At 29.8% G+C, this 22,547-nt stretch overlaps 4 protein-coding genes and 1 pseudogene across 4 annotated transcripts in view; 2 read left to right on the forward strand and 3 right to left on the reverse strand.

Annotated features, from left to right (window-relative positions):
- Positions 1–9,615, reverse strand: part of LOC111629419 (tyrosine kinase receptor Cad96Ca-like) — a 33,582-nt gene extending 23,967 nt beyond the window's left edge. Inside the window, exon 1 of the mRNA XM_023373316.1 lies at positions 9,586–9,615. The gene's annotated coding sequence lies outside the window, so the exon portion shown is untranslated. The remainder of the gene's footprint in view (positions 1–9,585) is intronic.
- LOC111629409 lies at positions 305–1,237 on the reverse strand (annotated as a pseudogene).
- LOC111629420 (venom protein 7.1-like) lies at positions 3,516–4,817 on the forward strand. The gene is made up of 5 exons (XM_023373317.1): positions 3,516–3,687; positions 3,765–3,835; positions 3,898–4,005; positions 4,527–4,556; positions 4,648–4,817. Exons 1-5 carry the CDS (start codon positions 3,594–3,596, stop codon positions 4,720–4,722), a joined length of 378 nt encoding a protein of 125 aa, XP_023229085.1. The 5' UTR covers positions 3,516–3,593; the 3' UTR covers positions 4,723–4,817.
- A 5,047-nt stretch (positions 9,616–14,662) lies between the features above and the next one.
- On the forward strand, positions 14,663–15,700 carry LOC111629410 (very-long-chain 3-oxoacyl-CoA reductase-like). The gene has a single exon (XM_023373308.1). It carries the CDS (start codon positions 14,663–14,665, stop codon positions 15,698–15,700), a length of 1,038 nt encoding a protein of 345 aa, XP_023229076.1.
- Positions 15,701–18,450: 2,750 nt separating this feature from the next.
- Positions 18,451–21,762, reverse strand: LOC111629422. The gene is made up of 7 exons (XM_023373320.1): positions 21,496–21,762; positions 21,006–21,098; positions 19,754–19,835; positions 19,578–19,660; positions 19,173–19,283; positions 19,055–19,102; positions 18,451–18,627 (listed from the first exon to the last, which is right to left on the reverse strand). Exons 2-7 carry the CDS (start codon positions 21,081–21,083, stop codon positions 18,535–18,537), a joined length of 495 nt encoding a protein of 164 aa, XP_023229088.1. The 5' UTR covers positions 21,084–21,098; positions 21,496–21,762; the 3' UTR covers positions 18,451–18,534.
- Positions 21,763–22,547: the final 785 nt, after the last annotated feature.

Below are 22,547 nucleotides of genomic sequence, written 5' to 3' on the forward strand. Positions count from 1 at the left end.
AACGAAAATGAAAATTTGCTTGATAATTCAACTACGCTTGTTGGAGAACAATAAAAACACTACACTCAACAAGCCACCAATAAAACTCAACTGCCTAACCTATAACCAAAGTCTCCTTTTAATTTGTTTTTAAAAAAAAGCGCTTGACAAACTTGCCCCGCATGCCGAAGTTGCCCCGGTCTCCCCTATATATATATTATATTAAATTATTATATATCTTATCTTATATATATTATACTATATATATATATATCATATTACATAGTCAAAATATGAATGAGATGATGGAAACATCATCGCTTCTTTATGTATTTTTTTTAAATATGTATCTACAAAACGGTTTTAGAAAATAATTCCGTAGGTTATCGGGTAATAACTTTAAAAAAAATTGAAAAGAATGTCCTAAATTTCCAGTTGTATAATTCGATATTCCTAAAGTATTGATGGCACTCTTGGCGTAAGAATCTGGATCCGGCGCGAAGAACGAAATCCGCTTCCATATATTATGACTAAAATCAATGAGTTTAGTAATCACCATACATGGAATGAGAGTTTGGAAGACAATACCTGGATATCTTTCTTCAGAAAGACTCAAGCTGAGAATTCTACCGCATGCTTTAGATGCACCATAACAAGTGAATAGACTGGTTCTATATAGTGACATGGCACTCGATAAAGTCACTATAGCGCCGCGCTTCCTCTTCGACATTTCTGGTAAAATTACCGTGTTCATTATTAAAATAGAATTGATATTTACTTGGATAATGTCCAGGAGATTTCGCTCGCTAAACGGTAAGAAATGGCAAGGAATGGGACCGGCAATTCCCACGTTATTAACCAATATTCCTATATCTTTATCTTTCAAGCCGTCTTTTATGTGTTCGTATACATCCCATCCGCTGGTAAAATCGGCTTGGATGATCTCCACGTTGACATGGTATTTATTTTCTAATTCTTTGGCAGTATTTGCCAACTTTTTCAGATTTCTACTCACCAAAATGACGTTCATTCCTCTTTCGGCTAATTCCTTGGCGTAGGATTTTCCTATTCCGTCCGTAGAACCGGTGACGACTGCCCACTTTCCGAACTTCTTAAAGTCGGTTGATATGAATCTGGAGAGAAAAAATAACTTGGCTCCAACGACGAGGATGTTTAACAGGTAAACTAAAACTAGAAAAGCAAAAATAAGTCCGATACTTGAGAGGAAATAAACTTCAACTGATTGACATTGGAACATGGTCGACTGAATGTCTGTGTGGTTTCTGTTGTATCAAAAGCAATTTCGTTGTCTTTGTTAGGCGTGATGTAGAGTAAATAACTATAAATTCAAGCTAATATTACTCTGAAAATTTAAAAATTATCACTTACAATTTTCTTTTATACTTAAATAAAAAGCATCCTGTTCGAGGAAACGTTAATTTATCCTCTATTATTTATAAATAAAAATCATAAACTTATTCAAAAATAATTAATAGGATAAATTATTCTGTTTTCCTGTATAAAATTTTGTATGTTCTTAACGATTTTCCTGCTGTAAAATTGAAAAAATAAAAGGCTCATACGTGTATTTCACTCTGGGTTGAATTTGTATGGTTTGTACTTTTTAGAAAAACTGTAGTTTTATTTTTGAATTGTCGAAAGATAAATATAAATATACTTGTAGATAAGATGTTTTTCAACACTGATGAATGTAGAATTCCTGTATATATCAAGTGGAAAAGAAACAACTGAAGGGACTAACAAGTAGTAACAAAACACTCTGTGTAGATTTGGAAGAAACGAACTTATCACTGTTAAAGAACTGGTGTTCAACTACTTTTATATAAGTCTACTTTTTAAAAAGTTTATATATTTAAACTTTATATATATATATATATTAATACCATCAAGTTTATATATTCTCAGATCAGAAAACTGCATAAAACCTTAAGAAAAATTGTTTTATATTATGAGAATATCCAAAACTAATTGCTCCATAGCGTTAAATTAATATTTGGAACACAACAATAGCAGTATAGAGTGTAATGAGATGAATCTTTTAAATATAGGTCCACGTGTATTTTTTTTTATTTTTATTTTTTGTTTTTGTGTTAAAAGAAAATCAGTAATTATCGTATGTGTATGCAGCATAGCTCCACAATGTAATAAATGTATTTCCTGATTGATATTTACAATAAAATTAATTAAAGTTATGAATTGATGGAAAGATCAATCAATTGACATGATAACGTCTTTTAACAATGTGAAGTCAATTGAACACAATTAAACAACTGACGAGGTGAGAAAAACTGGTTGCGAAGTGAATTTGATGTGAATAATTAATTCTTTCCGCCCTGTGGGCACTAAGAGGAGGTTTTTAGTAGACCCATTATGGATTCGGTTAGGCCCTCAATGGGGAGGCCGGGTGGTGAGGGACGGGGCCCGATATATCCAGATAGACAATCCTTCCGAAAAATTCCTGGAGATTTTTCGCCTGTTTTCCTCCTTATTTAGAAATCCTTAATTATACTCTTTTCTAGTATACTAGCAGTTATCCAAACACTAATACACCCGTTAGCAATGGTGTTGTATTTAGAGCAACATTTGCTTAATATAGAAGTGGGAAATTTGCGAACTTTTGTAGCTACTAGTGAGGAGTGACGAAATGTAAATATATAATTAAAATGAGAATAAAAGAATTCAAAAAATGAAAAAAATGACGCTAGCTTTAAAATTTTTTAAAGCATCCATTGACTCTAATGGCTGCTTTAAAGAACGTAGAGTTCAATATAACTACAAAATGCCAAGAAAATACGTCTGATACACTCGAATACTCATCTTTGGTCAGGCCCACACGTACAGTATTATGGATACAAACAAGGCTTTTTTTTATGCCGTCTATGATTAAGGGCCTCGTTTGTGTCACAATACAAAAGAAGTTTAAAAAAACCGTAAATTAAATGTCCACCCGAATTATCTTTAATAACGAAATGACTTAAACAAAGCTGACTTAAATACATTTTCAAATAATCCAATACAAAAATATTGGGAGATATGTTCCCTCTGTCTTATCTCGATCTATTTCCATGTCTATAATAAGAGGCTATTTGACTATATAGCCAGCTCGTATGATTAAGAAAATTAGAGAAATTAAAGTAGTAACCTGATATGCAAAGTAGTATGTGTGTCAGGCTCTTAGGTAGTTCAGAAACTCAGAAAATATCTAGGTAGTATGAGGCGAAAATAGCAAATTCCCTTGTTAGTTTGGCTAAAATTGAAGCCCATTTTATATAATATAAAATTGTATCATATTATACAACATCTAGTATCTTGAATAGTAGTCCATAGTTGACGAAGATCGTAGAGAATCTTAGTCTTTTTGGGGTTACGAAAAGACAAGACTAAAGAAAGTTCTGAATTGTTAACAGGAATCTTTAAAAAAAGCTGAAGTTTATCTTCTTTATACAAACAGGAAATTAATTAAAAACTCACATCCTTTCTTAGATAAAATCTGTGCAATTAATACTAACACAAATTATAATCAGCCGGATGAAGTGCCATATGCAATATTTCATGTTAAATACTAGTCATAACTCGAAGAAGAAAGTGAGAAAATGAACTCAACTGTGAATACTTTTATATTATTTTTGGCAATTTTTGGAAGCGTAAGAGCATTTGTCATCGAGGAAATATTAGATGCTTTTTGTTGTAAATATTAACATATTTATTTCATCTTCTGTAACATGTTAAATATATATGTATAATCGTATTTAAATAATTTACAGCTACCCCACAGCATCTTTTCAAGAGATACCTCAACTGTACTTTGAATGAAAGTCCAGAATTATTTCGAAAGGTAAGGAATTTTTAATTGATAATTTGCAAAATTTTTCATAATTAAAATTCTTTTTTAATAAGGCAAGTGATATCGTTTACAACTGTGTTGATGAATATTTTGAAAACGATGGAAAACTAGAGGGTTTTGTATTGTTCCTATGTGACAAATATGTACAAGATGATGAAGACGTAAGTATAAATATTTTTTTTTTCTTTTTCATAATAATAAGCGCCATTGTGAAGTTAAAAGTGGTCAAAGGTGTTAGCCTATCGCTTTGGGGATCGAATTCGGGGACAATGCCCTGTGAGCATTAAGAGGGCCTCTTTTAGCAAGCCCATTATGGATTCGATCAGGCCAACAATGGGGAACGGGGTAGTGAGGAACTGAGTAGTGAGGAACGGGACTCTATTGTGGGACTGGCCGAACTCATAACTGATATGGAATAAAAGCCCTCTTCTCAGTACCCACAGGGAGGAAATAACCAAAAAATTTAAACGTGTTTTAATTGTTTTAAATTACCTGCAAAGCATATGCGAAGCAGGTTAATTAAAAGAGGAGTACCTCAAGCCAGTAGCATTTAATGCTACAGGTCAGAGGGAGTGCTCCACTAAATGTGAATGTGTGTTTTAAATGACTTATTTTCTAGTGTAATTAAACTTAATTTACATATTAAAGTATTTTAATAAATAATTTCGTTATAATTGCTCAGGTAAAAAGTTGCTTGCAGAGGAAAGAAAATGTAAGTTTTCTATAAATATCTTTATGTTTATATATTTATATTTCCTATAAGAAAATTTTTATTTATTTATTTATTTATTTATATTTTATAGTTCATTCCAAATCCAAAAGAGGAGGAAGTCATGGAGATGCTTAAATATGCAGTATATTGTATGATGTATGCTTAAATATTCAAACTTTTGAACAATTTATATCACGAAATATTTTTTCGTAAATGATAAAATAAACTGATTTAAAATCGCAACTTTAAGTATTTTATTGTCATATACTCAAATTTTCTTTCCTGGCCGTGACTTAAGCCCAAAGGTACATATTGGCTCCATAACTAAAAAGGCCGATATACATTACACACACATATATGTATATATACTGTACCCTCGACTGTACCAGTGATTAGCAGTCCACCAGTGGTCGAGTGGATAAAATCACGAACACTGATGGTCGTGGGTTCGCACGTGGCCAGCCCGCTGGCCACGTGGAATTTTCCGATTTCTCTTCAGTAACGCCTAAATAGAGACCAGTTTCCCATAGAAAGTCCTCATGGGAGACAATAAGGAAGTATTATTGCTTATATAAGAAATTATATCCAAATTATAGATATGTTATAGTTAAAAAAAAGCTATCTGGTTGGTATGCAATTAAATGCATACGTGTCATCCATATTGAATTTTAATTACTTTTCGGTTCACTAGATTGCGCTTTGATTTCTATATTAGAACTGGGAGATCCAGTTCCGCTGCTGGAACTGGAACTGTTGGAACTAATCCGAGTGAGGAACTGTTCCTCGAAACAATCAAGCTAGACGATTCCTCGAAATCATTATGTAATGTCGGAATTGTTTAGCCTATTAGATTAGACACATATCTACTGGTTAATAATACAACAAATAATTTCAATAATATATTTTTTGTATTAGTAATAAACAATAATATACTTGCGATCCCTTCAAATATATTATCGCTATAATATTATAAGCGGANCTTTGTTCAACTTTCAAGTTAACTAATAAAAATGTAAATAGGGGAAGGTGGGGCAGGATGAGAACGTTAAGGTTTGAAAAGCCATAAGATGGCAATCACTTTATTTGGTATAGTCAATATTTTTTGGATTTTCTAATAGATAAAAAAAAATAATAATGATAAAATATTTCATTTATATTTAAGTTAAAAATATGTTAATATACTGCTGGCCAAGTAAAGTGTAACACTATGTAGGCTTCTAGATATTGCAGGTATTGCATTTTACTTGGCCAGCAGTGTATTTGTCGAGTATAAAATCCATTTAAAGCAATGAAATCAGAATGCCCCAAAGGACAATACCATTCTATGATTGACAGTATTAAAACACATGAGTTAGTTTAATTTCATACATTCATTTTAATTTTGTTTTAATGTTATTTATTGTAAACAATGTGACCTGAAGTTAGCATTGGCAATTTTCTCGACAATGACATGATCTAGAATCCATTTTCACATTGTTAAAGTAATAAAAGACTAAATAAAGAAAAATCTTCAACATTATTATTAAATTTTCTCTATTTACACAAAGTTCTATGAATGCCATAATGTATTGAACATTAAAGAACAGCAGAAAATGGTAAAAAATTTATTTACTTATGAAGATCCTTTACCATTGTTGAACATTCAACAGTGTGTAGAATACGCGTGACAAGTAAAGAATACTTAAAAATCATTGGCAAAACAGAAGAATTTGGCATGAAAATGATAATAAAATTATAATTCCACCAAGAATAGGAATAATGATTCTGGTGTATAAAGAACACGCAACAATCTATGGCCCAATAGAAGAATGATAATGAAATCAAAATGGCTCATGTCAGTAAATGAACGAAAGAAAATGAGCATGTGAACCATAAACACGTTCATTTTCTTTCGAACAAATCCAAAAATTTAACTATTAATTTTTTTTTTAAAGTGTATCCTTTCAAGATTTACAAATCACCATTCAAATGAGTGCTTTGTTCATAGCAATGTTTCAAAATTAAACGAAATTTTTGAATTGTTGGCTAATTCTATCGATTGTTTATATAAAAACGTATAATATAGAAGGTTATAAACTATAATTTTTATAATTAAATAAATTAAAACATTCGATCAAGAGTTCTTGGTAGTACCAGTTTTTGAAGGAAACAAAAAATAAAATCGAGGTTAATCTAATAAATAAATAAATAAATTCGACATTAAAAACATTAGTTTTTAAAAAAATATATAAATTTTTGTCTTTTTTATAATTTAATTTTTTGATAACTTTCGATAGCAGTTTACAAATGTAAACTGGCTTGCAATAGATAATATCTACTGAAAGCCAGTTTTCCTCTAGTGATGTCTGTGGCACATCTAGTGTCGGGTATAAACTTATAGCCATTTAAGAGGCCCTCCACCTCCATTAAATAGTAAAGGCCTAAACTGTATCCTCGTAGCCTCAGTCTTTAAATTGTAATTAGTATCGTGATGCCCTAAATTGTAGCTTCGTATCGCGAGGCCCTAAAGTGTAAGTCGTTTAGTTTGTGTGTAAATCCAACACTGGGTACAATCTCATTGTATCATCGTTGTGGAAGAATGCACCGATGGACATGAATACTAATGACTTTATACTTCAGTATTGAAGTAATTTTATATGATAAATGATATATTACTGAATAAAAAATAACCTGTGATTATGTTATTATCACAGCTTGTATTTGAATGATAGTATCAGCATTATGATTAGTATATTACATTACAAGTTATGAAGAAACAAGATGATTGTTTGCAATTTTAAGCTGTGAAGAATTAATATAGAACTTTAACTCAATTTAAGAGGATAGACCCTTTTAATAGGTTTTGAGACTCCCAATTTCTTTAAAGGCATTGGGACATAGAAACGTGCAGTAGAACGAGGCCGTTAAGAAGGCATGACCTCCAGCTATGGCTTGGTATAGGCCTATCCATGCTTATATGAAACCATGGTATATCTATACTCATTTAACACTACATCGAGGGAAATTAGAAACACAGAACACTTAAATACATTGTTTTATATTTATATTAGAAAATATAGACTAAATGAAAGGAGCACTGAAAGATAATTCACATTACATTACTTTAATATATATATATATATTTTTAAAATTTTAACGAATAAAATTATACTTATTTATAAAATTTAAAAAGGGTAATGTTTGAAGCGAAATCGACCTCGACTTAACAATATATTTGTACATTAATTTCAGTTAAATGGTAAATAAAAGGATTTTCTAGGACAGAAAACATTACGAAATTGGAAACTAAGATGATATTTTTCCAGTCATTAACCTCGAAATATATGGGTATTCGCTTACTGTCCTACATAAGCCAACTTTCAAGTCAACTTTCAACCATCGAGTGGAAATGTAAACAGTCTGTTTAACATTTTTAGAAATTTTATATTGAAATTTTAATTCAACTTTGTTCAACTTTCAAGTTAACTAATAAAAATGTAAATAGGGGAAGGTGGGGCAGGATGAGAACGTTAAGGTTTGAAAAGCCATAAGATGGCAACCACTTTAATGAAAACAATAATTTTTTTATTCTCAGCAACTACAACATTTGGTAATATATAATAGAGGAAAAGGTGGCATTATGGAACGCTGCGGGTATTATGGAACCACCTCATTTCGAACTGATAATAAAGGCAAACTGTAGCGGATTGTGGCTGAATTGAACTAGGCAGACATCCATAGCAAGGAAAAACCCGTTTTACTTCAGTTAAATGGTTGTCTGTATTTAATCAGCAAATTTGTTTTTTTTTTTCAAAATTCACAAGTTTTGAATGCTAAGCGAATTTAATTATTTTTAAAATATAAATCGTGTAGTTGTAGGTTCACTGGTACATGTATTCCGTTCAGGAGACTTAGGAGTACATATTAATCTGTGTGATGTTCACATTTTTTAAATTTTGGTCTTGACAGACATAAGTTAATTCGAGATGGCGATGCGTGAAATACGGACCCCATTGGTGCTTTTACAGTAATATGGAACTCAACTCCTTCGAACTTTCTATTTGCAAGCACACATTCCTCCGGAGCAATTTGTGAAAAAGACACTAGGTAGAAAGTCAATTCTTCCTGAGAATATCGAAAAAAAGCTGCTGGNTTCTAACGAATTTTTCCTAAAAATCGGTATTTTTCTTTGTAAAAATCTCTTGCGTATGTTTATAAATTAACTACAAAAGTGAGATCAGTATTCGCTTTTGTGTCATTAACCGGTTATCAGCTTATAAAACACGACTGGTCGCTTGAGAGTTGCGCTTGATTGACAGCTATGTGTAGTTACGCAATGTCTTGTCTTTGCATACAGTTGAACAGCTACATCTGCTCTAACTCTACATAATGATAGAAGAGAAATGCTCTAGGTTATAACCACCACAATAATCAATAAATTTATATATGAATATTCGATTTCACTCTGTTCTAATGCAGTTTTTACATAGGCCTACCTTACAGGGCTAGATTTTTAAGTTATTTAACTAATTAATTTATATCATTTTTGTGCGTACAAAGTAAATTTTTTAAATTATTTTTGTTAAATTTCAAATGATATTTTAATAAATTAACCGGTTTTCTCGATTTGTAAGCGTACAATTCAGCAACAATGATAAATCGAACCTTATATTTTGAGCCTTAATTATCAGTCAACCCCCCTATAACACTGTTGATTTTTCCATTTTATATGAATTCCATGTTATACGAGTCACTTAGATTTTATAAATACGTGAGCCGTTCACAGCCCGGCACACGTATTTGTAAAATCTAAGTGACTCGTACAACATGGAATTCATATAACACGAAATTATCAACAGCGTTATAGGGGGTCAACTGTATTTTAAAATTATATGTAAATGCGTCATCTGGCCCCATCCGTGGGATAAGATGGGAATATTATTTTTATATATAAAAAGAAGAATAATAACAAGAACAATGTGTCCATTTATCACAGCGGCTACATTTATTATTATTTTCCGAATAAATAAATATAAAAGTTTGAACTTACTCGTATTTACTTTACCAGACGATACTGTCACTTCGCGCATGCTCAGTTTCGCTATTTTGTAAACAGACGATATTTTTTTTTGTGGAAAAAATTTTTATTTCGATTGTTATCTCACATTTTATTTCTTGTTAAGGTAATATTTAAATTAAAAAAATGTTTTCACAAATAAAATAAAACGTAAAACATAAATAATAAAGTAATGCAGTACTCTACATACTGTATAAATTTATTACAGTTAGATATAATTTAAAAGTGGAATACTGTATTTCATTTTCTATAAAAAGATCATTTTTAAACTTATTATTTTATATATTCGAAAAAATAATATAGAATTATTAATGACAACGAATTTAAAACTAGTTCACTGCTCTACACTGTATATATATATTTTTTTGTTTTGTTTTTACGCTTTCTGCCCTGTGGGTACTAAGAGGGCCTCTTTTTGCAAGCCCATTATGGGTTAGGCCAGACCCACAATGGGGCTGCCGGGTGGTGAGAAACGGGGCCCGACATATCCGAACGGACCAACCCCCGATAAATTCCTGGGGATTTTTCTACCCGTTCGGATTCGAATCCGTGTCCCCCAGAGCGGTAGGCTGCCACCTTTGATCGTTCGGCTATCCAGCCGCCACGGGACTATATTGCAGTGCCTCTAGCCAGCAGCAGAATTCATGGCCAACCTTGGCCATGAATTCTGCTGCTGGCCAACGTGCCTTTTTCATACTGACTGCAAATACAGATCAACTTTATTTTAAAACTAAACAATTTCAGTCTTAAAGGTTACTTCGAATATCATAATATATTCATCTAAATGGTAATGTGAAAGTTTACAATGATGCTTACTTTGTAGAAACTTTGTAGCGGGCGTAAAATTAGATGAAGTATTGCCGAAACGTGGAAAACTGTCTTACTTCCAAACAAAGAAAGCGATTCCTCTCGTCCCGTGATCCCTTTTGGATCACGAGACGAGAGGGATGAGGTTGACATTTAGTTCCCCAAATAACAGGTAGATGAAAGCGCGTTAACTAACCACGAATCCCGTTAAACAGACGTCCCGTCTTACCCCATGGCCCCATCTTTCACCACCTTCTCCTAATAATTTGTGTAGGATTTAAGGAAATTCTAAACAAACCTTTGACTTTCGATGAAATTTTCAAGCAAACCTTTGACTTTCGATGAAATTTTCAAGCAAACCTTTGCCTTTCGATAAAATTTTCAAGCAAACCTTTGCCTTTCGATGAAATTTTCAAGCAAACCTTTGCCTAAATTTTCAAGCAAACCTTTGCCTTTCGATGAAATTTTCAAGCAAACCTTTAACTTTCATTGAAATCTTCAAGCAAACCTTTGACTTACGATGAAATTTTTAAGCAAACCTTTGACTTTCATTGAAATTTTCAAGCAAACGAGTGAAGATGTAAGCCAATATTGAAATTTAAGAAATCTTTGACATAATTTATTTAACTTTATTTAATAAATTCACGAATTGTCGAGTGCATTAACCATATTATTTTTTTTTTGAAATTTACAAGATTTTTTAAAATAAAAAAATTAACTTTTTTTCTAAAATTTTACATTTTTCAAAACAAAGAACAAAAGATTTTTAAAGAATTTAAATTGACTTTCCTAAACTTTAGATGTATTTCAGTAAATTTAGTATTGAATAATGAGAATTTTGAATTGTTACGATCCAAATTCTCATTAATTTCTTAAAAACCTCAGCAGAAAATCTTAAAATTCTGTACATAAATTCATACAAATTATAAACGATGTTTTTACAGTAAAAATTTTACGTTTAAATTTAGATATTTGTATAGAAAAATGGTCAAAATTCTAGGTTAGTGAGTTAATGCAATTCGTAGATTCTTAATGGTACTTTATGGGCTTCTAGGTTAAATATTCTCGTTTGAATGTTATTATAATGTATAAATTTATTATTTGAATGAAATTATGGTACTTATAAATGGCGAAATTCGCTTATTTCGTCATTTATAAGAGCACAATTGTCCTATGTAAAGATGTGAACACAAAGAGTTAATGATGTGGAATACAGCATTAAAAATGCATTTTTTGATATTTTAAATGGTTATTTTAAAAATATATTTCTTTTAATTTATCATTTCCTAGCGATAAATAAATATTTCTGTGTATAAATGTCCTTATTTAGTTAAAATGCTATGTAACTATGTCAAGATAACATGTCGAAAGTCTCCAAGTATCATCTGAAAGATCGCAAGTTCAAAGTTCATTTTAAAAATGACTTATCACATGAAATTCGTGAAGAAAATTAAAATAAAAATTAAATTTTATGAAACTTTAATTAAATTTATGAAATTTCTTATAGTTTTTTTAAATATAAAGCTTAAATTTTTTAAGTCAGAAACTCGTAAAATTTGCCTAAAAAAACACTCCAAAATTTCAAATTTTATTAGGAAAATGTACAAAAAACATATTAAAATTTAATAATAAATTAATATATTTTTTTACAGTTTGGTGTATATTATTGATGCTATTTATCTATTTAAAAGCTTTAAAATACATGTAAAATATGCATAAAAATATATAGCATAATTATATTTAATAAATAATTTAATTCGTTTTTATTTAAATGAAGTATTTAACGTATAAATCAACAAAATTTGTAAGCAAATAACGCGAATTAGATCCCAGAAAAGGATAAGGAATTTACAAAAATGTAAACATTTTTCCTTTTTTTACAATAAATATTACAAAATATATAAACATAATTATGATATTATCAACTGTAAATAAGGATAATTGAATTATTTTAATAGAATAATTTGATTAAATTTAAGAATTTTAAATAATGACCCCCTAAAGGAAGAAATTTTATCATACAATAAATCTAACTCACGCATGGCGAAACGTGTCCTAATTTTGTTATTTATTTAAATCGACCGAAGAAAAATAATAAAATTTCATTTTAAAATATGTTTTAAATAAATTTCTTTAATTATTTTCACGTATTTCAAGCAAAATAAGCGAAAAATTTCATACGAAATGATTGTTGAAAGATGGCTTTTTAGGCAAACAATTCATTAATTTCATTGATGTTTTGAGTTAATTTTGTTAATTATACATGAAAATATATAACATAATTAATTAATTAACATTTAAAACATGCGATTTTATAGCCTTGAGAGCATTTTTCCTCAATTTTTCTATTGAAACACCTTGAGACAATTCTTATCACAAATAATCAAAGATAAGGAAGTATACATTTTATTATGGCATATTAATGCCTTGTTACCCTAATTTTATACAATAAATAAGAATTGTAAGCGAATTCTTGTATATTTTTTAACTATGTAAGTGTTTACAATGAAATTGCTATCAAAACTCGTTGATCACTTCCGTTTCCTCTTTCATTTAATTTAGAAGAATTGGTTACAGACATACATACAGACATATCATTAAAAATTAACTATGATAATCGAAATTCCAATAAATTTCTTAAGCTTAATGTTACGAAATTTCTAATTTGTCATAGAGTTAGAAAAACTATGGGAGTGGTCGATATAGCCTATATAATGTGTAGTGGAGAAAGTAAAAGGGATGTAATGTGAAACTAACGATAATTCACAGAGATTACAAATTATTTCTTGTTAACTTACTTAATGTAAACTTAAATAAAAGTAATAATCAATGTCTTACAATTGCAGTTTTTTGTATGAATTTTTAACATTAAATCAATATAAATTAAATGTGGTATTAAATATTTTGATTGAATTTTGCACTAAACTTTTTACAAAATCAAGTAAAATTTTTGTCATTGTTTAGTTTTTAGCTGAATTTTCTGAAATTTATCCAGTTTTTCAGCCGAACTTTCTAAAATTATTCAGTTTTTCAGCCGAATTTTCTGAAATTATCCAGTTTTTCAGCCGAATTTTCTGAAATTATCTAGTTTTTCAGCAGAATTTTCTGAAATTAGCCAGTTTTTCAGCCGAATTTTCTGAAATTATCCAGTTTTTTAGCCGAATTTTCTGAAATTTATCCAGTTTTTCAGCCGAATTTTCTGAAATTATCCAGTTTTTCAGCAGAATTTTCTGAAATTATTCAGTTTTTCAGCCGAATTTTCGGATATTTATTCATGTTTTCATCCGAATTTCCTGAAATTTATCCAGTTTTTCAGCTGAATCTTCGGATATTTATTCAGTTTTTCAGCCGAATTTTCGGATATTTATTCAGTTTTTCAGCCGAATTTTCGGATATTTATCCAGTTTTCCAGCCGAATTTTCGGATATTTATCCAGTTTTCCAGCCGAATTTTCGGATATTTATCCAGTTTTCAGCCGAATTTTCGGATATTTATCCAGTTTTTCAGCTGAATTTTTGACTTTATAATTCGATTTTCGTGAGTTAAACTTATCAACTGTTATCCAATTTTCTACATTAACAATGGTAAATTTCATTGCAAACAGTTTACAATTATCACAATTTATGATTTATAAACTGATAAGTAAGAAGAATAGAAAATAATTAAGTGTTAAACAGCAAAGAAAACTCTAACATCTGTCATATGACAAAGTACAGTATATTTACTTTTCTAATTTAAAAACACTTATAATCAAGTTATTTCTTTAGAAATATTTATATTATAAAAATAAATATATAAATATACGTTTCAAAATAACGTCGAAAGATCCAATTGAGTATAAAGTAAAAATTGATACAAGGCCAAACATTTATGATATTCCATCTGATATCATGATAACAAGAGAAATCTACTTTACTGTTACCTTCTAAATGAAGATGAAACAATGGCCTATAATCCTGACATATATTCTAAACGCTACAAATATCCTTGAAATAACCATATTCAGGGGTTATAATTTAGCTCCTGGTCCTTGGGAAGTTTAGAAAAAATCCGGTTTAAGCCCTTCTACTTCATCCTTCAACTTCATAATAGTTAAATAGTAGTTTTCCTTAAGTGCTTACAGACGAAAAAAAAGAGAGAAAATAACTGTATTTGTGTCAACGTAATCTACGCTATTGGTTAACAGATAATCGGCGTAACGAGAAGAAAAGGAGAAACCAGATAGTTACACTCTCACATGAATATGGAGTTTGGTGAACACGAAGTTGTCTTAACCTATATTGGGGCAATTGTCTGTTTATTTGGTGCGGTTTATGTCGTAGGAAAGATTCTAGATGCTGTGCAGACTTTTCTAGTTCCTACATTAACAAAGAAGAATCTTAGAGGATTTGGTAAATGGGCTGTTATCACAGGAGGTAGCAGCGGTATTGGAAGATCGTATTCTCAACAATTTGCTAATTTGGGTTACGATATATTGTTAATAAGTAACGAGTTAGATGAACTAAAGGTAGCTTCTGAAGAAGTACGAACCCACTATGGTGTCGAAACACAAGTAATCTGTGTGGACTTTTCTAAAATGGATGAGGCATATAGAATCATTAAGAAAAAAATAGACGATAAAGATGTTGGTGTGCTCGTTAATAATGTTGGTATTAGAGGCAACCAGCCATGTTATTTCTTAGATGAATCATCATCTTGTTTGAATGCAATGGCAAATGTAAACTGTCTGGCTGCAGTGATGATGACCCATTTAATCATTCCACAGATGTTGAGGAAAAATAAAGGAATTGTAATTAATTTGTGTTCTGTTGGGGCTCTCTTACCGATGGCAATGGGATCGATTTACTCGGCAAGTAAAGCATTCACGGATTTATTTACGAGGACTCTTCAAACTGAGTATAAAGAAACTGGTATCATTATACAAGGAGTTTCTCCATTTTATGTTTGTACCAGAATGACACAATTTTCGGAAGATCTTAGTAAACCCAGTTTTATAGTCCCAGAGAGCGAAGAATATGTTCGAAATGCTATGCGTACATTAGGAGCGAAACATTTTACTTCAGGTTATTGGCCTCATTCTATAATGACTGGAATTTTGTATCTGTTACCAGTCTGGTTCGTCCAATATCTGAACTTTTTACAACACGATATATTAAAATCCAGACATAATAATTCAATTGAAAGAACGAAGAAGCCAAGTAGTAAGGAATATTTTAATTGGTTAAAAACTTTTATTAGCCATAACGAAAATATCGAGAATTTAGACAGTAAAAATCTATGAAATCTCCTTTTCTTTCCTATTCCTACATTTAAATAGGTTAGATTTATATAGTTTAGAGCAATTTTTATATAATTAAGATCACAATATGAAAGTGGTATTACGAGAGAATGAGCGTAATAGTATGAGAATGTAATTTTATTGTTATCTATGACAATTTTTTTTACTATATAACTAGTTATAAATCTTGTTACACCGGTAGTAAAATTCATTTTTTTTTATTTTAACACATTGTTAAGAAATGTGTTAATATATGTAACTTAATTTCTGTTCAATCCTTTGTAAATAAATTTGCTTTTATTAAATGTGTAATTAAAGCAATAAGAGAGAATCTTTTCGATATTCCATGTTTGATATAGGAGTAATGTACACGAGAAAACATTATACTGTTCCATATAGAGAAAACAGTTTTACGCTGATCTTGTCGTACCTTCTGTAGTAGTAACATACAACATATGTGAAGAGGAGCACCACGAAAATAAAGTTTAATTTATAATTTGTTTTCCACTAATTATGTGTACTATACAACTTAAGGGAAAAGGTGAGTCGCGAAAGGTATATTACTACAGACGATGGAAAGGAGATCGTCGAGGTATTGTCTACGTGGATTCTTTTAATGGTATTAGTGGCATGGAGATTTCTTTTTATAAGTGTACTTTCTAGTTATGTGAATAAGCTAATAGTAAATATTTGTAAAAATGTTCAGTCACTTCTTTAATATCGTGAAATTGGTTAAAACATTGTACACGTAATTAAAGGGAAAAGAATTTGATAAAAGTTCTCATTGTATGCAAAAGAAAAGAGAAAAAAAATGGCTAAAAACTAAAAATAATTATTTAGAAGGGAAATATAGAACATGAAATAGGGATCCATGTTATCTCAAAATTTTCATGGATGAAATGACTAGAATACATCGATCGCATCACTCATCACTTGCCACTATCGTTGAGGACCTGGGTGTAATTTAAAAGGCATCATAATGCCCACAAGGCAAAAAGAGTTCAAGACAATTACCTTCAGTATGAAGAAAGTTAAAAAAAAAACATTTAAGCTAAAATACTACCTTTAAGATCTAGAGAAAATTTAAAATTTTACGTGAACTTTAATAACGTTCAAGCTATTTCAACTGTTCTACTTATGCTAGGATTATGCTATTTTTTCTATAATTATTATTCTCATTTCTTACTTCACTTAATCTGATATTATTTCCTTGATATCCAAATAAATAAATCTTAAAATCACCTTTGTCTCCCCCTTCTTTACTAGGATATTTAAACCAGTTTCCTTAATGACGAAGGTTAATTATTTTTTTTTCTGTATTAATTTAAGAAATAATCGCTTGTTATTGAATGAAATTTTCCTGGATAAACATCAAAATGTGATTATAAAGCCGTGCATTCGTATTTTGATTTGTATAGGTTATCGAAATTAAATCTCAGATTGTCAATCTATCAACCGATGTATTAATTAACTTATCAAAATTGTTATTTAGGTTGATAAGTTTGTATATCCTTTATTGACATAAATACTTCTTGTGAAGGACTCTATCTAAAGTGTTTCAAGAAAATTCATACATAGCTATTCCTCATTTAATTTAGAGAAATCAGCATAATTCAACATAGGAATATTACACTATGTCTACTGAATAACAGATCAAGAAATCTTTAGAGGGAGGTGCAGAAACAACATGTCTTTCAAAACTTTTTATTCCTTGAGTTATACTCTTAATTCTCTCCTGTGTCCATTTTCATTCCCGCTATATGAATAGCAAAAGGCCTTTTATCATGGCTTCATCAAGGCCCACAAAGGGGCCCTTTCGAAGCTTAAAATTAAATAAATCTGTAGAATACATTTATGTATCAATTCTTGAGGAAGTTAAAAGAATAATCTGCATTATTAATTGCGAATATCTTTTTTTAATGATTAATTTTGATTAAAAACATCTCTCTGTATTTTTGTACTGAATTCGCCATTGTGATGTTCAAGAAAGCGAGTTCAATTAAATGTAATATTTTGTGATTTTTACACAAATCTTTAAAGTATTTACAGAACCTGATTAATTAATTTAATTTCGCATGCAGTTTATTCCATAATTTTCATTTACAAGACTGGACTATTTTTTATACGTAAGTAAAGTCTAATCTTATGGTGAACGGACTATTTTTCACGTATTGTACTGCCATCTGTCGTTCATATTTGTAAATTTTAAAACTAAAAAAACCTAAAAAAGTGCCGTTTATATCTGTTCATATTTGTAAATTTTAAAACTAAAAATATTATTATAAATATTATCTTATTGGAAAAAAATGAGATAAAAAGAATTAAATTAAATAACTTATAACAATTCAAATCACTATAATTTGTATTATTTTCTGAGAAGTTCTCCACAAAATTTCACAATATTGTGAATCTATTATTATTTTGTGTACATGTTAAGGAATAATGGCCTTAATTTAATATCTAATTTAAAAATATTTCTTATAAAATTTGAGAATATCTTATAATATAAACTGACATGTAAAGTATACGGCTATATGTAAATTATAGGGATTTAATGTGTAGATTGTAGAGGGCATAAAACATATCCATGTTTACAGTACAATACACGTGTATAGAAAGTGAATGGATGTTAATTTACATACAGTACAGTATATCCATAAAGTATATAGATTTACATAAATTGTAGGCGGTTACATTAATGTACTGTACATGTACTATAGTAATACAGCAAACATTATGTAAAAATGGTTTATTAGATAATAATTTGATTATAACTTTATACACATAAATATTTAATAATAAAGTTATACATTTATATAATATTTTTACTTTATTCTTTATATTACTGTATAAATTTTAGGTTTTTCATCTAATGTGAACTCCAATTTTAACTTCTGATAATAAGTTTTCACAATAACGAAGCAGTAAGTCTATTTAAAAAAAATGAGATTAATTTTTAAAATTAATTCAGTAAAAAAAATAACAATAAATTTGAAATATTCAATTCTACAATTATACAGGGTTGTCCAAAAGTTGGTTAACTTTTGTAAAGACTAAGCTATTGTGTGTTGTTATTTATTAAAAACTTTGATGGCTTACTCGAGCGATTTACTGAGTTAACCGACTTTTGAATCACCTGGCATATAGATTTATTTAATTAAATTGTATTGGGTATGAATATTTTACAATAGAATAAATATATTTCAATTAAGATAAAGGTAATAGTAACACTTTTATGTCGGGTTTTTTTTCCGCAAATTACTGAAATGTAATCGCTACAAACCAACTTATGGACCACCCTACTTATAAAATTATGTATTTTGATATTGTTTAAAGTGTAAGAAATAAGAAACTTACGTGTAAAGAAATCATAGCAACCATTATCATCAATAAGATGAAGTGAATCTAGAAAATAATAAAATATTTAAAGAAACTATAAAGATGTAAATCACTTGAATAATGAAATTCTACTTACAGGATGCAAAATTTCAAAAACGGTTGCCAAAAACAATATTAAAGAACCATATTGTATTGTAATTAAAATAATCATGCATACCATCCATGGTACCAACATTAATCGAATTTCCTAAAATAAAATAAAAAAATACGTTAAAAACAATTTAATATATTCAAATTTAAGGAAGAACATGTCAACCAGTAGCAGTCGACCCCCCCTATAACACTGTTGATAATTCCGTTTTATATGAATTCCATGTTGTACGAGTCACTTAGATTTTACAAATACGTGAGCCGTTCACAGCCCGGCACACATATTTGTAAAATCTAAGTGACTCGTACAACATGGAATTCATATAAAACGGAATTATCAACAGTGTTATAGGGGGGNAAAGATACAGATTTAACATCTGAAAACTCCAACCTTTCTAACAGCATGTAATAAAGTTATACTGCAAAGGAGTAATGCCAAAAAAATTACTATCCCTGAAAGAGAAATTCCTTTATCTAGAATAATAAAAAAAAATTAAAAATAAAAATTTTCTTTATGAATTTCATGAAAGATCAATGTACAAATTAAAAAAAATTATATTTACTTACATATAATATGTCCACTTGGGCCATAAAGAACATAGTAGCTTAATTTAGTTCCTATATAAACCGTGCTCAATAAAGATATTATCTAGGAAAATAAATAAATAATTTAATTTTTATATTAATAAATTTGCATATTCTGGAATTTTTCTATAGTTAATTATATATAATTTACTTAGAATAATAGCAAAAATAACAAAAGGAATTAGTTCTTGTTACAGAGGAACTAGAAGGGTCCTTTATTACAGCTGCAATAATATGAGAGCCAGCAGAACCTTTTATTGTTAATCGTAACAATAGAAAAAGTATAAATAATCGGTTCTTAACACATGGTAACTCTTAGGGCCCTTTATATATATTCAATAATCGGTTCCTAACATAAAGGGCCCTGCTAGTCTATTTGTGTTAGGAGCTGAATTAAACATTCAATAAGTTCCTTAATTGATATACTTTGATGTGTTAGATAACATCTGAAAGACAATAATTTATTTAAACTTTTAAATTAATTATTAGATAACAACATCTCTACAAACTTGTAGTGTTATCTGGATCAAAATCTACTACATTAATTACTTGTATTACTTGTAATGTGTACGACCTTGAATCTACCGATTTAGCCGGAGTCTGTTAATTTTTATATTTTTTTGGTGTACATTTGAAGTGTATTTTTACTTACAAAACATCCTGCAATATATTATCTTGTAAAAGGTTAAAAATAAACTTATACAGTTTAACTTATAAGGTGTGAGCAGGATCTAGAACATCGATTCGGATGAAATTTTGCAAGTAAAAATGTACCCGAAATGTGCAAAAATGTACATAAATCTCAGCTAAATTTATGACCTGAAGGTCTTGCTTATTGCACATTTCCCCCCCCCCGGTTTCTTTTTGCCTTGAGGTCACTAAAATGGCCTCTTTTCTACACATTGTAAATTCTTAATAAAAGATCGGATGGTGAGGGGGTGAGTTATTCAATATCCGGATGTTCCCTGAAAGAAACCCTGCATATATATATACAAAAAACATCATAATACATAGCGATATCTTCAAGAAAAATAACTCTAAGAGCAGAAAATAAAGCAGAGTTCATTAACCTATCATAATACTACACAATATTTTAATTATTTTGTTTTATTCAAACGTAAAGTAAAAAATTAACCTACTTAAACTTTTTATGGATTGTTAACTATCAACACTAATGCTAGAATTAATGTTTACACGTATAATTATTTCTATATAAAAGTAAACTCATACTAACTGTTGTATAAACTCCTGATGCGAAAGAAGCATCTTGATTATTAGAAAAACAGAAACACTTGTTTACACGGCATTCCATATCGAAGAATTCCTCCTAAAAATGTAGAAGAATCAAATTAATTGCGACTTTTCTTACATCCTATTGCACCATATGTAGCAACATACAGGAACTCAGACATTTGAAACAATATTGCGAAATCCACATTTTAAGATAAAAGTTATGGTTATAATTCTAAATTTAAGTCTATAATGTATAAATTACAACACTTATCATTTAAATAAATAAAATTTTAAGCAATTTTACAGCATTTAGAGCAAAAATACAGTACGGGTACAGTACAAAATTTAATACTAAGATGTCGATTCCACTGCGTTAAATGTAGTTTAAACTATGAAATAGTAGAATTAGGAGTTTTATTTATTAAAAAAAGGTGTTAATTAAGTTATTTAAAATGTAAATTATTTTATATGTGACAATATTATATACTTACGTTTACGTGTTAGTTCAGAAATCGTTAGGTCATACTGCAACAGAAACTGGTTTTGCAGGAGGAAACAAGCATGTCCGCTTACTTTTATTTTGTTTGAAAATAGGTTACTTCACCCGTATATTATATCTATTACCATTTAGATTCGTTAAATTTTATTTAATTATTTATAAAAATTTAATAAAAAATTACAGCGTACTCGAGCTTTACAAATACAATACTCTTTTATTATTTTTAAATCCACCCTGTGGCGCTTATAAGTCCTTTTTTTTCCCCATACCCAACGTGGGTTCGATTAGGTCCATAATGGGCGAGGGACGTGGCTTCAGATAAAAATTCCTTAGACATCGACCCAGCTTCGAACACTGATAATTGCATTTAACATATAAAAACTTTTTATAACAAAATCTGATAACAGATGACACCACGTGCATTTTTATTTTTAGAGAGGTCGCAGCCTACGTTTTCATCGCGAAAACGTGTACGTCGGACGTTCAGCGCCGCCTTCCTGTAAACCTAGAAGTTTGACAATGGCGTTTAGAACGTCAGTGGAATTATGCTCGACGTTCCAAAACGTCATTTTCAAACTTCTAGGCTTACAGGAAGGCGGCGCTGAACGTCCGACGTACACGTTTTCGTGATGAAAACGTCGGCCGCAACCTCTCTTATGAAACAAGAGATTAAAAATCGTAAATCATTTCCTGTTTAGGGCCTTTATTCAAAGGCTAAAAGGGCCTTTATTTAATTAAGCCCAAGTACGGCCAGGCCCGCAATAGTGAAGAATGGGGTCCGACATGACTATTTCACATAGTTGTTCCACGGGAATTGTCGTTTCAATGGAGTTGTTTCTGGAGGGGGTCCGGGATTCAGAACATTCTCAAAGCTAGTTTAATTAAAAGTAGCCAACCAATAATATTTTTTATTACTTTAAAAATCGAAACAGGATAACAGAAATTAATAATAATAATAATAATAAGCAAATGCAAAACTAAAATTAATTTCGTTTTGGTTTAAATGAAAAAAGTTAATCATTTCGTTAAAAGTAAATTAATTAA

Source organism: Centruroides sculpturatus, unplaced genomic scaffold (genome assembly GCF_000671375.1).
Source record: "Centruroides sculpturatus isolate CEXI.00-Female unplaced genomic scaffold, Cexi_2.0 scaffold581, whole genome shotgun sequence".
In the NCBI taxonomy this organism is placed as follows: Eukaryota; Metazoa; Arthropoda; class Arachnida; order Scorpiones; family Buthidae; genus Centruroides; species Centruroides sculpturatus.